Source organism: Fomitiporia mediterranea (genome assembly GCF_000271605.1).
Source record: "Fomitiporia mediterranea MF3/22 unplaced genomic scaffold FOMMEscaffold_9, whole genome shotgun sequence".
In the NCBI taxonomy this organism is placed as follows: domain Eukaryota; kingdom Fungi; phylum Basidiomycota; class Agaricomycetes; order Hymenochaetales; family Hymenochaetaceae; genus Fomitiporia; species Fomitiporia mediterranea.
In genome coordinates, this window is record NW_006760394.1 from 460,712 (window position 1) to 475,237 (window position 14,526).

A 14,526-nucleotide genomic window follows, 5' to 3' on the forward strand; every position below is an offset into this window, starting at 1 on the left:
CTATGAAAATTGGGTGAAAAAAATTAAAATTGAGCATATATGCAGAAGCTTCAAGCTAAAATTATATGAATTTGCTCAAATAGACATTTATTTACTGAACTTTGCAATATTTTTTACTCTTATCAGGAATAAATGTATATTAGCATAAGTTTAATTTTTTTAAAAGAGAAAATACAGATTTTATGAATTATTGTAGTGAAAAGAGTCTTTTAGAGTGACAAGGAGTGACACTTGCTTGAGGAGAGACGGTTGATCTGCACGCCAAAAAATTGTGACAATGTGTGACAAACATTGAAAAGAAGGATTACATTCAAACAATTGGCTTCAACTCTTGTAAAAAAATCACTAAATTTTTTTTGAAAGTAGAAATATTATTATTAGTAGTATATATGTGCATATGAGTTTTTTTGAGGCAAAAATCGATTTGCTGTAGCTGTAGAGTAAAATTGAAAAGAGGGGTTACATGATAGTATGGACCTGCTTTGCTCCCTTTCCCTTTTTTCCAAACACGGTCTGATTACATAATCTGAATTCTTTTGCACACTTTTACAACACTATTGTGAACTGCACTTATATTGCTACCCACCTTTGACCTTTGTTAGGTTAGGAAGTATTTTCAACAGATTGACAGGGGAATTCTGCTGAGAGTTGTGGCTATCATGATGCTCTGATTCACAAATATAATATAAGACAAGCTGCCTTTCGTTAAAAGTCAAGTGACGAGGAGTTAGTGTCTATGTATGCAATTCAAAGTATATTATTATCAAAGTATATCGAGGATATTGCATTTTTGAAAGGGAGGAAAACAGGGAGGCTGCTCTAGTCGTAGAATACATTGGTGATTGTACTATACTGTACTGTAAACTGTGCAGGCAAAAGTACATATGCTACATTTGCATGTCGTACAAATGTCGAATCGTTCGTTTGCGAATCGAATGGTTCATCTTCTCTCTCATTCTGAGTTTGACCCCTCCTTCATTGCCCCCAAATCGTATCAACTCCGCCCCGGATTTGCAGTGCTAAACGTACGAGACCTTCTCGAGTTCGGATTCGGATTCGCTCCTTGTCCCGCACCGGTATTCGAGTTCGGAGTCGCACCCATACTCGCATTAATCTTCACGTACTGCTCCGGGCCCGGTCCATCATTCTCCCCATCCTTCCTGGCCCGCATATACGCCTCTCCCAAAATCTGCAGCGCAATCGCCCTCAAACGTACCTTCCTCTCATCCACGTTCCCACCCACAGATAAAACTCGATCACACGTCTCCCTAAGTACACTCTCAATCTCCAACTTCGCTCCCTTGAATAACGCCTGTAGACCCTTCTCTGCTGCGGATTCCTCGAGGCGTTTCTTTTCTTCAGGAGTGAGGTTGCCAGCTTTTTCTGCCGCTTGGATTTGGTCGAAGACGGACTTCAGCTCGAGTGCGGATTTGAGGGTCGAGAAGCTGTGTTATTCCCGTAAAATAAAAGTTTATTAATTAAATATAAAATATTGAGAAGAAAGGAATGATGGAGTGAAGGAAGAGAGTTAAATGACGTACGTTTCCGAAAATACATGGTATTTCCCTTGTACGTTATGCAGCCACCCACCGACACCAAGGAACGTCTGGCTTGAGGCGAGATAATGCTTTGCCTTTGAGGAGTAGGTGAACCCTATCGCGTGTAGGAGCTCCAGGCCGTAACTCTCTTTCTTCAACTCCCTATAGCATCAAATACACATCACAGCATACGCACATTAGCATGATGGAAATTTTATACGAAGGCAAGAAGAGAGGCACAGGAAGGGGGAGAAAGAAAGGGGAGGAAGGGAGAAAGCAGAAGGGAGAAAGAACGTACTCAGCTTCAAGTTCACAGATCGTTCGCCAACTTTCTGTGACATCTCGATCGTTCGGTCCCGTGGCAGACTCAGTGAATATACTCAGTTTGCGCTCAAGCTCCTCAACAAGCTTCTGCACCCTTGCTTCCCGTGCGGCCGCTTTCTATAATCGAAAGAAAGGAAAAGAAAACAATCACGCCAAGGAATTCTCAGTTTGAATCACCAGACTCTGCGAAGCAAGAAAAAAGTGAAAAGGAGGTCTAACGCACCTCAGCCGCCACTTTCCGCGCCTTCTCTTCCTTGCGTGCTTTCTCCTCCGGACTCAGTATCTCGTTCCCCTTCTCATCCCGCAGTCGTTTCTTCCCTTCCCCGCCATTCGCATTTCCTTGAGTCTGTTCATACTCATCTGCTTCCTGCAGTGCCGCTTTCATTTCCCTCCCCAGACTAATCTCTCCGATAATAGGCACAAATCGCTCGCCACCAAAAATCGCTGAAAATACTTCCTCAGGATCGACGAACCCACCCTCTGGTGCGCTCTCTTTCGACCCGAATTCGTTGTATTTTCTTCGGAGGGCGGGGTCGGAAAGAGTTTGGTAGGCGATGGCGATTTTCTTGAAACGTTCTTCTGCGGTGGGGTCGTCTCGATTCTTGTCTGGGTGGTGTTTGATCGCGGCTCGACCTGTGAGTAGAGTAGGGTGAATATAATGAGAATTTCAATGCTGGTGAAATGGGAAGGGGATGTGGGGATGTGGAGATGTAGGATGTGGGTGAGATGAACTGAAAGACGTACGATATGCCTTTTTGATCTCTTCATCCGTCGCATCAGTACGTACACCGAGTATATCGTAATACTCAGTCTCAAGTGGGTTCTCCTGAGTGCCAATCTTTCTTCCTCTCCTCCCGCCTAACGAATCATTCGCTCCCGATCCCGACCCAGAATTAGAACTCGAACTTTGCTGTCCATTAAGGTTACTGTCAGTCTGACCATTCTGTTGCGACGAATTGTTGGAGAACGGATACTTCAAGATACCCGAGCACTTGAAGCATCTAACCGGCAGTAAAGTACCGAATGCAGGAGTAGGTTCGGGGACAGGGAACTCGAGTTGTACGCTGCATTTGGGACATTTGGACTGGATGTGTGGGTATATAGGCCGAGATGGCAAGACCGGGTAGGAGGTCATTAGTCGAGAATACTAGCAGCAAAAGAAGAGGCAACAAAAGCGGTGGATGAGAGTGTGGGTATCGTCGAGTGCAGAGGTATGGGGCTCGTGGAGAACGTGCGGTGTCGTCAGCTCTACTCGTTACTGCGGCGCGTCTAATGAGCACAGCTTGGGTAATTCTAGTGCGTGTTACAGAGCAAGTACTCGAGTATTAAGAAGCAGATACAGGCCCAGTTCTTTCAGTATTAAACTGTTGCCAGTAGCAGCAGCAGAGAGCAGGGACTACACAAACGACTAGGAGCTTTATTGAAATGCTTAGAAGTGTCGTTTGTCCTGTGTTTGCCACGTGATAGTCTAAATTTGGAAGGCTGTTCAGATTGATCAACAGCTCCTTTTTGCACTTGCTCTAACCGCCATCTACATTGTGCATGTGCATAAACTTGAAGTCGCCAGCTCTCAACCTGAAGTGTATCTGTTCCGTCTCTCTCGGCCCCTGTTACGTACTTTGGCTAAAGTTTCTTCACTGACAACATTTGAAGGTGAACTGCGCCTTGAGACGATGCTTTCACCCCACCCCGGTCCAAGAGCTCTGAGAAGATGCCTGGCAAACCATATTCCATCTTTGTTCTACATCTCTTCAGGAGCACTCCACAACCTCTCAAGAATCTGCTATGTATTTCAACCCTTCATGCATTCATGGCCTTATCTTGGGTGCAATTTTTTCTTGCAAGTCTCCGTGCGTGTTGTTCGCCTTTAATGCCTTCTCCAGTGCCCAAGTTGTCGCATATGTGCTTGAAAGACGGGCCCGGGCTTGCATTGAGTCTCGGAGAAGCGGCTTGTGATAAGTACTGTGCAAACGACGGAGCTTGACAGCCCGAATTCATCGCACCCATACCGGATTGCGCAAGGAATAACCCTGCGCTTAATTGCCGTCTCGTTCGGTCATCAAAATATTTTCATATGCTCTGAAGTCACCTTGAACTTTTTAAGCTGTGTACTGTCGTTCCAGCTTTCTACTTGCACTTATGTCTAGGCTCAGCCGAACCTTTCTGTTGTCCCTACCTATTTTTACACTTGCATCACCATCATTGCACAAGCGTGCATTCGGTGTCACCACAGATGCCAGCACCACCAATGGTCAAACTTTTGACTATATTATCGTCGGAGGTGGACTTGCAGGACTCACTGTTGTTGGGCGTCTCCCGAGAACTCTTCCAATACTGCGCTTGTTATTGAAGCTGGGGACGACGATTGATCAAATAAGGAAATATACGATGTCACCCAGTATGGTGCAGCATTCGGTTCAAACATGACGTGGACTTGGGAAACCGACTTAGGCAGAGAAATCATTGGGTCTGTATCTCCTCTTTATTCTCCTAAATTATGAATTTACTTAATTTTGTTCTTTGTTTCTTTCCTAGCGGACGAACGCTAGGAGGGAGTAGTTCCATCAACGGAGCTACGTGGACTCGTGGTATGAAGGAATAATACGACGCATTTGCACAACTTCTTGACGAAGAAGACAGAGGCTTGAACTGGACCTTCGCCTCGTTATTTGAATATATGAAGGTAAGGAAAAAGGCTTACTCTTTGAATATCTACTAAATTCCATTGACTAGTCGGAATCGTTCGCACCTCCCTCCGATGCTCAAAGAGCAAAAGGTGCAGACAGTGTCAATGAGTTCCACGGCTTCGCAGGGCCTGTTCATGCCGCTTTTCCGCAAGCCATGTTTGGAGGTCCTCAACAGCCTGCATTCGTCGACGCTGTGCGCAACTTGTCCGGAATCAAGCTTTGCCCAGACGTGAATGGCGGAAATGCAAATTGTGTTAGCTATACGCCCAATTCGATTAATCCGAACAATAGCGATCACCGCTCCTCTTCCGCCACAGCGTATCTCTCGCCCGTTGAAAATAATCTCACGAACTGGATAACTCTTACTGGTCACCAGGTAACCAACGTGATCCTTTCCGGAGCAGCGCCAAACGTGAGCGCTACGGGCGTGCAGTTCAAGAAGTCTGATAATACTGGTGATGTTTTTACAGCGAACGCACGTTCGGAAGTCATTCTTGCAGCTGGTGCAATTGGTACACCACAATTACTTCAGATCTCCGGTATTGGCGACCCGTCCATACTAAATCCCCTCGGTATCGAAGTCAAAGTGAACCTTTCAACTGTCGGCAAAAATCTCATGGAACGTACAAAGAGCAACCTTGGACAGTCCACTCAGTCTTCATTCGAAAAGGACGGGGATGGTCCATCCGATTGTATCGCTTTCCCTTCGGTACAGGAACTTTTCTCCGAAAACGCCGGCTCGAATGGGAGCATAACAGGGAGTGAGATCGCAAGCCATATCATGGATTCGTATACGTCGTGGGCCGAGAGTCAGGCAGAATATGCGTTGAACGCAGACGCACTCAAGACAATATTTGGCATACAAGCTGGATTGATCGTTAATAACAGCGGTATGGAAGGTTGTCTATTTTGTTATGTTTGTATTGATTAATATCTCACTTAGTGCCTGTCGCTGAGCTTTTCTTCTTCACCGGCAGCGACTCGTAATGTGCCTGTGTTATTTATACACCTTCTATTCACTAACTATTGCATCTGTAATAGGGTCGGTATCAGCACGTGGCAGCTCTCTCCTTTCAGCCGCGGAAGAATCACAATTAACGACACGAGCGTCTTTTCAAAGCCGGTTATTAGTGTAAACTGGTTTAGCGCGGACGTTGACCTGATCATACAGACTGCAGCAGCCCGCTTATCTCGCAAGGTCCTTAACTACACTTCGTTTGATGCAATCACATCTGGCGAAACAATGCCCGGGCTTGATGTAGTATCAGATGACGGGAACGGTGGAACAGACGATGCGTGGGTCTCTTGGATTCAAGCTCCGGCGCCGGATGGTTTCTCTGCTGTTTGGCATGAATGTGGTACAGCAGCGATGATGCGTCGTGATTTGGGCGGGGTCGTAGATGGGAAGTTACGCGTATATGATACAAAGAACCTACGTGTTGTTGATGCGAGCGTGCTTCCTCTTCACGTTAGCGCGCACTTGAGTAGTACGCTATACGGGGTTGCGGAGAAGGCAGCGGATATCATCAAGTCCGGCGTGTAATTATTAATGGGTAGCGTCGGAGGACGGTTATTGCTGTTTGGTTGGTAGTAAAGACTTTCTATTGACGTGGTTATTCAGTCGTTCTTGCACTAGTGTAGTCAGAATACAGTGCGATTCCTTGTCTTCTAGTAGTTAGGCTATGTATGAATATCCGGATGGCGTGCCTCAGAAATCGAGTTCCTTGACTGGGCATGATTCATGTTACGAATTAAACTCAATTGAAATCAATCAGTAAAGTAATAGAATAACATGAATTACAGAGCACAATACAGGAAGTAGGCTGCACAACATTGGGATTCAAGAAAGAGTCTATATATGCAACTTCAGATTGTAAGTGGGAAATAATATACTCTCGACTAACTGGCCTCTATTCAGGTCATGACATCTTGGTCAGAATTGACTTCACTATAACATCATCAAAGTGTGAGTAAAACACAGCCATAAATGTGCTTAGGTAGAACTAACCGGAAGCCTCTGCTGTTGTCGACCAAACTCTTGGGTGGAGTTGTAGTAGTGATTGACAACACAAATGGCAAATACCACGAATGCCACCAGAACGATACCTCCCAAATCTGTGGGACTAATGGCTATTGTGATGAAGGCACCAGCAATAAATAAATAAAATCCCATCCAAAAGAGAACGGAGACGGCGAGCGGTCCTCTATTTGCAGTGTTGAGACGGTAGCTGCTCGACACGAAAGGACTCAGGACTTGGGTACCAGACGCAATGAACCAAAGGGCAGTAGCCGAAAAAATGAAGGATTGAATGCCGAACGTGTCTTGGAGGATAGTCCAGATTGTAAGGGTGTTACTGTCGCCGTTTACAGACTTGCTGGAGTCGACCAGCAGTTTTAGCAGCACACTTGTCTAACAGCATATATAAGGGGTGCATACATTATAACTTTAGATCTTTATAACACACCGTGGTGAACAACTTCGGGTATATTGGCACTTCTCTACCTCCCCGACCTCCATAGCAAATGGCAAAGGAGGAGAGTACAATGCCGAACATGGTCACTGTTGAGCACAAAAGAAGGCTTGGTACGTTCCCTTCGACATAGAACTTGTAGTTGGATAGAATAGCAGTTATCACAATATTGATCAATGCTGTCTGCTGATCACTAACGAGAGAAGGGAGAATAGGCCCAGCCGTCACGAAGTGGATAAATGCTGACCACTTAGAGAACAGATTGAAGACCAACATGCTGGCTAAGAACAATGAGACTGACTCTACTTATATAGTAAAAGTGTCAACATAGTATATTGTGTGAACAAGAGGTCCAGGAGGAGGTAAAAGGTATAAAAAAAGTATTTAAAAAATCAACATACAATAGTGGCAAAGCACCTGTGCTGTGCACTAGTCAGCAACATTAGTAATAGGTTTGTAGTGGCCTATGTTATCATAATTAGCTGGGCATGAATGTGCCTGATGGCAAAGTGTGCAACCAACCATATATTCTTCACTTGCTTTGCTTGAGATGAACAAGGTCGAGCTTGGGGGGTAATGTAGTACATGTTGGTGGTATGCAAGCAGTATACCTAGGAATATCAAGATCAATATCAATTTCAATATCACTCCCACGAACATGTCACGTGAAGCTTTCTTACTGTGCTTAAATTTTCCCGACCACATAAGCGAGTCATGCATCACTCACTGTTACTGCACTCACGTGAGAGAGCGTCACATTCGCCTTTTCCAATCGAGGCATTGACTGCAGGAAAGGCAGTCAAGTAAAAGTTAAGTATATGCGCCTGTCTGCCCTTCTCCCCTTCCGCACACGATCTACTCATCTATCTCGACATCCATCTACCGTTAATCCCCTCTTGCATTTAAAAACACTCAGATTCGTGCAAGTGTCAGCTTTCTCCTCTCAGCTAGCCAAATCTCATAAATTTTTATTTCAACATAGTCACAGCTACAGCTCAACGAAGATGCCGAACATATCAGACGTGCCCCGATTACCGGGTACAGATTTCGACCGATGCAAACTCGACGTCTTCCGCGTAGCAGCAGCGATGCACATCTCAAAAGGCCTCGACATCCCCGTCGAAACCGCCTTCATGGGTGTCGACCTCGGCAAAAAATCTGATTTCACCGTGGCGGTCCCGCGATATCGTCTCAAGGCTAAACCAACAGACTTGGTGGCGAAAGTAGTCGAAGCAGTGAGTTATCTTGCAGATCGGATGGGAGCGGTGAATGGCTAATGTATACAGTTCCAACCAGACGAACTCATCGAACGAGTAACCTCTGATGGTGTCTTCGTACACTTTTACTCCCGAACATCCACCCTCGCCCGACTCATCCTCGACCAGATTAACGAACTCTCAAAACCGAGCGAGAAGTACCCACATGGAGCGTACGGGACACTCACAAGTGGTGTTGGGAAGAAAATCATCATCGAGTTTAGCGCTCCGAATATCGCCAAGCCGTTCCATGCTGGACATTTGCGGAGTACGATTATTGGGACTTTCTTATCGAATTTGTTCGAAGCGTGTGGGTGGGAGGTGATAAGATTTAATTAGTGAGTACACCATTCACATTCATATTTCTTTAAAAAGTTTCTTCTTTTTTTTTCTGACGCGAGAAATTTACTGTATGTAAAAAAGTCTGGGAGACTGGGGCAAACAATTCGGCCTCCTTGCAGCCGGTTTCGAACGCTACGGCTCCGAAGAAAATCTCCAAGAAAACGCAATCATGCACCTTTTCAACGTCTACGTCGCCATCAACAAAGACGCTAAAGCAGAAGAAGAAAGCGGTGGACCTGAAGAGGTGAACGAAAAAGCGAAAGCAGTATTCCGTGCGATGGAAGATGGAGACGAGAAGACCCTCGCTTTATGGCGCCGATTTCGTGACCTGTCCATCAAGGCGTACGAAAAGGTGTATGCGAGGTTGAACGTAAGGTTTGATGTGTATTCTGGGGAGTCGCAGGTTGAACCTGCGAGGATCCGTACTGCGCTGGAGAAACTCAAGGCGAAAAATCTTCTGACGACGAAAACGAAAGACGAGAGTCGACTTGGGAAAGACAAGTTCCGCGAAGAAAAGGAGAAAAAAGAAGACAACAATACCGACGACGTAGATGACGCAACAGACCAACTCGCCGAAGCCAACCTAGACGACTCACAATCCGGACTCGCACTAGCAGTCGACTTATCACAATGGAAACTCGGCAAACCCGTCGTCCAAAAAGCAGACGGAACAACAATCTACGTCGTACGCGACATCGCAGGAGCAATCCAACGCTATGACACCTACAACTTCGACAAAATGATCTACGTCATCGGGGACCAACAAGACCTCCACGTCGCTCAATTCTTCAAAATCCTCTCACTAATGGAAGAACCCTTCGTACCCGGTCTCGAGCACGTAAATTTCGGGAAGGTCAACGGAATGAGTACCCGTCGAGGTGAAGTGAAGTTTTTAGAAGAGATATTGGATATGGCGAAAGAAGCGATGATGAACCAGATGAAGAGTAACGAAGAGAAGTTTAAAGCTATCGAAGACCCGGAGGAGACGTCCGATCAAATTGGTATGACGTGTGTGAAGATTCAGGACATGCAGTCGAAGCGGGTTATCTCGTATAACTTTGATCCGGCGAGGATGACTTCGTGGGATGGTGACACTGGAGCGTATTTGCAGTATGCGCATGTGCGGATGTGTTCTGTCACGAGGAAGGTGGCTCAGAACCAGGTTGTGTTGAGGGAGGATGTTGGGACGATTAATGTGGATTTGCTTACTGAGCCGAAGGCTCGTGAGATTGTGTATTTGTTGGCGACATATCCGGATTTCGTACGTGCGGCGTTCAAAACGTACGAGCCTAGTACGATTGTGTCGTATTGCTTCAAGTGCGTCCTCTCCTCTCCTATTTTACTCTGTGACTTTGAATCTCTGGCTAACATTGAATATTTTCACGTAGACTTGCCCACCTAATAAGCTCAGCCTGGGAGACGCTAATCGTGATAAACCAAGAAGAAGAAATCGCTCAGGCACGGTTATATCTCTTCACGTGTGCACGACTCGTACTGTCGAGTGCAATGCGGTTGTTGTCGCTTACACCACTTGAGCGAATGTGAGGTCTTCTCGTACCTAGAATTATGCTGTCTTCTTGTTTTTTGCTTTGATATCACGATAATCATAGAGTAGCCAGCTGTACGAGTTTTCAAACTTATGCTACCTCAAAGAAAGGTTTATTTGGGCTGGTCAGTTGTGCAGCGCAAGAAAACGGATCCTACAACTAGGAGTCAAATATGTCAAACCAAATACTAATAATCCATTAGCAAAGTGTTTATTTTATTATTTATTATAATTTATGACATCTTTTAGAAAACCGGAATAAAAAGTAAAAAGTAGCCAGAAAAGGCAAGTGTGTGTCACGACCCCGCCACGCATACAATCGCACTCAACTCTGGTCCCAAAATTTCTGCGTGCTGCTCTATACATTCTTGCTCCATTTCCCTATCTTTCCCTCCTTTTTCCTTAATTCTCCTGCTTCATCGAGTCAGCCCTAGCAAAATGTCAGCAAACGCGACACCAGAAGAGCGTTACGAGCTCATCACGCGACGGCTGCAGGAAGTCCTTGGTGGCGAGACGATCAAGGCTATCTTGGCTGAGGGACGACATCCGAAATGTTACTGGGGTGTGTATCGTTACATTATTCTCAATTTCTTTTCAGTATTAATCATTCCCAACTTCGCTTCTTGTTTGGATTTGGTTGTGCAGGTACGGCACCGACTGGTCGACGTGAGTAACATTTAGCTTTGGGATCGGCATGAGCATGGTTTGTTGAGTTGAGAATGTCTTTGGTTCTACTTGGGTTATGCTATAGCACATATTGGATACTTCGTCCCGTTGACAAAAATCGCTGATTTCCTTCGCGCGGGCGTCGAGGTCCGTATTCTTCTCTACTCCATTTATTATCTCGGATTCTGATCGTGTGTAGTAGATGACCATCCTCTATGCAGGTCAGCGACTCCAACTCCAGTTTTCATACAAAAACATCTGAACGGTCATTCGCATCGTGAAACGCAGATGTGCACGCATTCCTTGACAACCTCAAAGCACCTCTCGAACTCGTCGCCCATCGTACCAAATACTACCAACACGTCCTCCTCGCAGTCTTCAAAACTCTCGGTATACCCACCTCTAAACTACGTCTCGTCGAAGGCTCGTCCTACCAACTCAGCCGAGAATATAGCATGGATAACTATAGATTAGCGTCGATTGTGACGGAGCATGATGCGAAGAAGGCGGGTGCGGAAGTTGTGAAGCAAGTGGAGAGCCCATTGTTGAGTGGGCTGTTGTATCCTGGAATGCAAGCTTTGGATGAACAGTATTTGGGGTGTGATTTTCAATTTGGTGGTGTAGACCAGGTACGGTGCTCATAGCTACAGTCCTCCATCTCAAAAGGCATTAGACAACACCTATACTTACATGACCTTGATTTTTAGCGAAAAATCTTCACCTTCGCCGAACTCTACCTCCCCCGACTCGGCTACGCCAAACGTGCCCATCTCATGAACGCAATGGTACCCGGTCTCGCAGGCGGGAAGATGTCTTCCTCAGACCCAAACAGCAAAATCGACTTCCTCGACCCACCAGCAACAATCAAGAAGAAAATCAAACTAGCGTTTTGCGAACCAGGGAACGCTACAGACAACGGACTCCTCGCGTTCGTTAAAGCCGTGCTTATACCCATCAGTCAACTCCGACTTGAACGTCTCTCCGGGAACGAAGAAGTATTAGAGCCCGGACTGGGAGACCAAACACCGTTTGCGAGTGAGGGTGCACCGCAGGGAACGGTGTTTAGCGTTGAGAGATCTGAGAAGTATGGTGGAAATGTACATTATCGGACATACGAGGAGCTGGAGAAGGATTTTGCGGATCAGGTTATACATCCTGGAGATTTGAAGGGTGCAGTGAGCGAGGCGATTGTGAAGCTGCTTACGCCGATACAGGAGTTGTATGCACAGGATAAAGAGTGGCAGGAGATCACGGCGTTGGCGTATCCAGATCCGAATGCGAAGAAGGAAGTTAAGAAGAAGGTAAGGAGTTACGATTTTCCTTCTGTTTTACTTATCTATTGACGATTGATTTTTTCCGTGCGTAGGAGAAGAAAAAACAAAACCGTCCACCGGGTCAACAACAACCAGCCGCCGATGCCGTTGAGACTCCAAAGACCAGTACAGTCCCAGTTCCTCCGACAGCAACGGAGAACAAGATAGACGCATCCAAGCACGAGATTTCGGTTGCAGACGGGAAACCTACTGCTACACCCTTGATAGACCAAGATGAGGTACAGAAAACTGAGAGGAAGAAAGGAGAACTGAATGGCGGTGTAGAGGCTTCGTAGTTAGCTAGGAATATGACTTAACTGAATAGGATATTGAACAAGGGTTCTTTAGGAGAATCCGAGGAACAAGATTGGGCGAGTGAAGTTATTTATGAACCATCCGGTTATACCTTTGTTGATGAAGGAGAAAAGGACTGTTAGGCACTGCTTGAGTGACGCTAATCATCTACAATGTGAAAGCAGTACTCATAGTATTAGAAATAAGTGACCATTGATTCTCTTCATCACCAATAATCTTTCCAGGCAGAAGAACAATTGAGAAAGCTATTTGAGCTAAGAGTGAGAGTTGGTATAACAGAACACTAAGGTAGGTGGTCCATATTGTAATCTGAAAATGTGTAGAAGAGTGTATGAGATATTGTTAATCAACTAGGCAGTGTTTAGTAGGTTATATTCATAATAGTAGTACTGTACCTTGTCTAGAGAACAAGAATTCTCAGTACAACTGTAGACAAATGTAGCTATTATAGAGACAATCAACCCAAAAATAAACCACATTCTGAGCTGAACATAGTTCACAACTTACAAAATTCACATGAATCAGAATTAGAAAGTCTTGAATCCTAAGAACAGACTCACTTGATACTATAGTATCTAGACTATCTGACTGAACTATACTAGTAATGCTAATACTGCTTGTAATGGCTCTACAGGCAATCAGAAGTATTAGCTACAAATATAGTCTTACAAAAGCCTTAGTAATGTTCTTTACTATGTGTATAGATAATACAAGGTGACTGAGTTGGTCAAACCATGTCTGAACAAGTACAAGAAATAGGAATGCCAGGACCCAATTCCTAAAGAGTTCTAACAATAAATAAACTACTCAATATTGTGTATGATCTTCTAGAGCACTTAGATTGATACCTAAGTAGACAAGCCTGCTAGTGTATTAAGAGAGGGAACAAAGTACTGTAAGAAGCAAGCTAGAGCTAGGTCCTCTGAAGTTGGATTTACAAATAGTATAAATATGCAAGGTAGTGAAAGTTAGGTAAAGAAGGTCAAAGATGCTCCAAATTGCTATGTCAGCCTTGAATGTATAATAACACAACTAAACTGTCAGTAGTTGCTTTATAGACCTGATACAGAAACTTACAATTATTAGAGAACTCTCTGCCATTCCTAGCAGCAGAAGTGGTGGTTGTCACTCTCAAAGAAAAGAGTGACCCAGGGGACTATTCTACTGTTGTATAAGTATTGCCAACTTTAATCACTCATAGCCTCTACAATTTCCTCTGGCCTAGATGAACCCAAGCAGCTAAGCATTAGATATATTACTTTAGATAAGTGCTCACATCTAGAATTGTCTCACCTCATTCAATAGTAGCAATGTTAACACATGTATATGTGTAGTGTTTAATAAGCATCCACCTGAAACATAGTTTCAAATAGTATTGTATTGTGTTCAAGACACTCAATTCAGTAATTGTGTACTGTACTACATGTACCTCTCCATTCTACAACTAGGGACCTACTGTTACAGTTCTCTACTCTTGTACCTTCAGTTCTAAGGGTTCTGCACCCTTCTGTACTAGAACTCAGGACTTTTGTCCCTCAGGGGTGCTGTCTATAGACTATATGTGTGCTGACTCTTGCTACTACCCTTCCTTACTTCATCATTCCATTCCTTTGACCACCCCTTCATTCTTTGTATCATTCTATAGTCTCTTACCCTTTGTCCATCCCTTCATTCTTTGTACCTCTATCTTTGACATTCCTTTCTTTCATTCTTTATGGCTTATCATTCTTAGTGGCTCATACTCCCTGAGTACTCTTGTGTAGTTTAGTATATATAGGTGTACAAGATCAGACTAGTCCTGTAGTCTTGATCTTGTCTACTCCAGGTAGTCCTGTACTCTTAGACTCACTCTATATACTCTACTCTTGTCTCACTCTCTCTCTCTGTCTGTTCTGCAACTTCTGACTATGTTCTAGTACTTACATTCTGTATTTCTGTTGTGTAGGATAGTTGTAGCCTGGGTCCCCTTGCTGAGCCTTTGGGTCCCCTCTACACTGTTACTGACATCAGATTAAGACTACCCATTACTACCCTACAACTCTCCTACGTTTTGGGCATTAGTACTTAC

General features: G+C 44.7%; 5 protein-coding genes across 5 annotated transcripts; 3 read left to right on the forward strand and 2 right to left on the reverse strand.

Annotated features, from left to right (window-relative positions):
* Positions 1-779: 779 nt before the first annotated feature.
* Positions 780-3,252, reverse strand: FOMMEDRAFT_127037 (DnaJ-domain-containing protein). Its single transcript, XM_007269093.1, has 5 exons — positions 2,607-3,252; positions 2,086-2,495; positions 1,837-1,979; positions 1,542-1,700; positions 780-1,445 (listed from the first exon to the last, which is right to left on the reverse strand). Exons 1-5 carry the CDS (start codon positions 2,995-2,997, stop codon positions 995-997), a joined length of 1,554 nt encoding a protein of 517 aa, XP_007269155.1. The 5' UTR covers positions 2,998-3,252; the 3' UTR covers positions 780-994.
* Positions 3,253-4,001: 749 nt separating this feature from the next.
* On the forward strand, positions 4,002-6,092 carry FOMMEDRAFT_159060 (glucose oxidase; the record flags this gene model as incomplete). The annotated part of the gene is made up of 7 exons (XM_007269094.1): positions 4,002-4,166; positions 4,241-4,329; positions 4,398-4,450; positions 4,499-4,545; positions 4,596-5,439; positions 5,493-5,532; positions 5,591-6,092. The coding sequence occupies 7 exons, from the start codon at positions 4,002-4,004 to the stop codon at positions 6,090-6,092; spliced, it is 1,740 nt and encodes a 579-aa protein (XP_007269156.1).
* A 402-nt stretch (positions 6,093-6,494) lies between these two features.
* On the reverse strand, positions 6,495-7,296 carry FOMMEDRAFT_30446 (uncharacterized protein; the record flags this gene model as incomplete). The annotated part of the gene is made up of 3 exons (XM_007269095.1): positions 6,495-6,497; positions 6,558-6,959; positions 7,015-7,296. The coding sequence occupies 3 exons, from the start codon at positions 7,294-7,296 to the stop codon at positions 6,495-6,497; spliced, it is 687 nt and encodes a 228-aa protein (XP_007269157.1).
* Positions 7,297-7,866: 570 nt separating this feature from the next.
* Positions 7,867-10,269, forward strand: FOMMEDRAFT_22204 (arginyl-tRNA synthetase). Its single transcript, XM_007269096.1, has 5 exons — positions 7,867-7,942; positions 8,003-8,255; positions 8,307-8,614; positions 8,700-9,935; positions 10,007-10,269. The coding sequence occupies exons 2-5, from the start codon at positions 8,025-8,027 to the stop codon at positions 10,161-10,163; spliced, it is 1,932 nt and encodes a 643-aa protein (XP_007269158.1). The 5' UTR covers positions 7,867-7,942; positions 8,003-8,024; the 3' UTR covers positions 10,164-10,269.
* A 333-nt stretch (positions 10,270-10,602) lies between these two features.
* Positions 10,603-12,173, forward strand: FOMMEDRAFT_91196 (tyrosine tRNA ligase; the record flags this gene model as incomplete). The annotated part of the gene is made up of 6 exons (XM_007269097.1): positions 10,603-10,726; positions 10,810-10,830; positions 10,916-10,977; positions 11,033-11,051; positions 11,119-11,459; positions 11,538-12,173. The coding sequence occupies 6 exons, from the start codon at positions 10,603-10,605 to the stop codon at positions 12,171-12,173; spliced, it is 1,203 nt and encodes a 400-aa protein (XP_007269159.1).
* Positions 12,174-14,526: the final 2,353 nt, after the last annotated feature.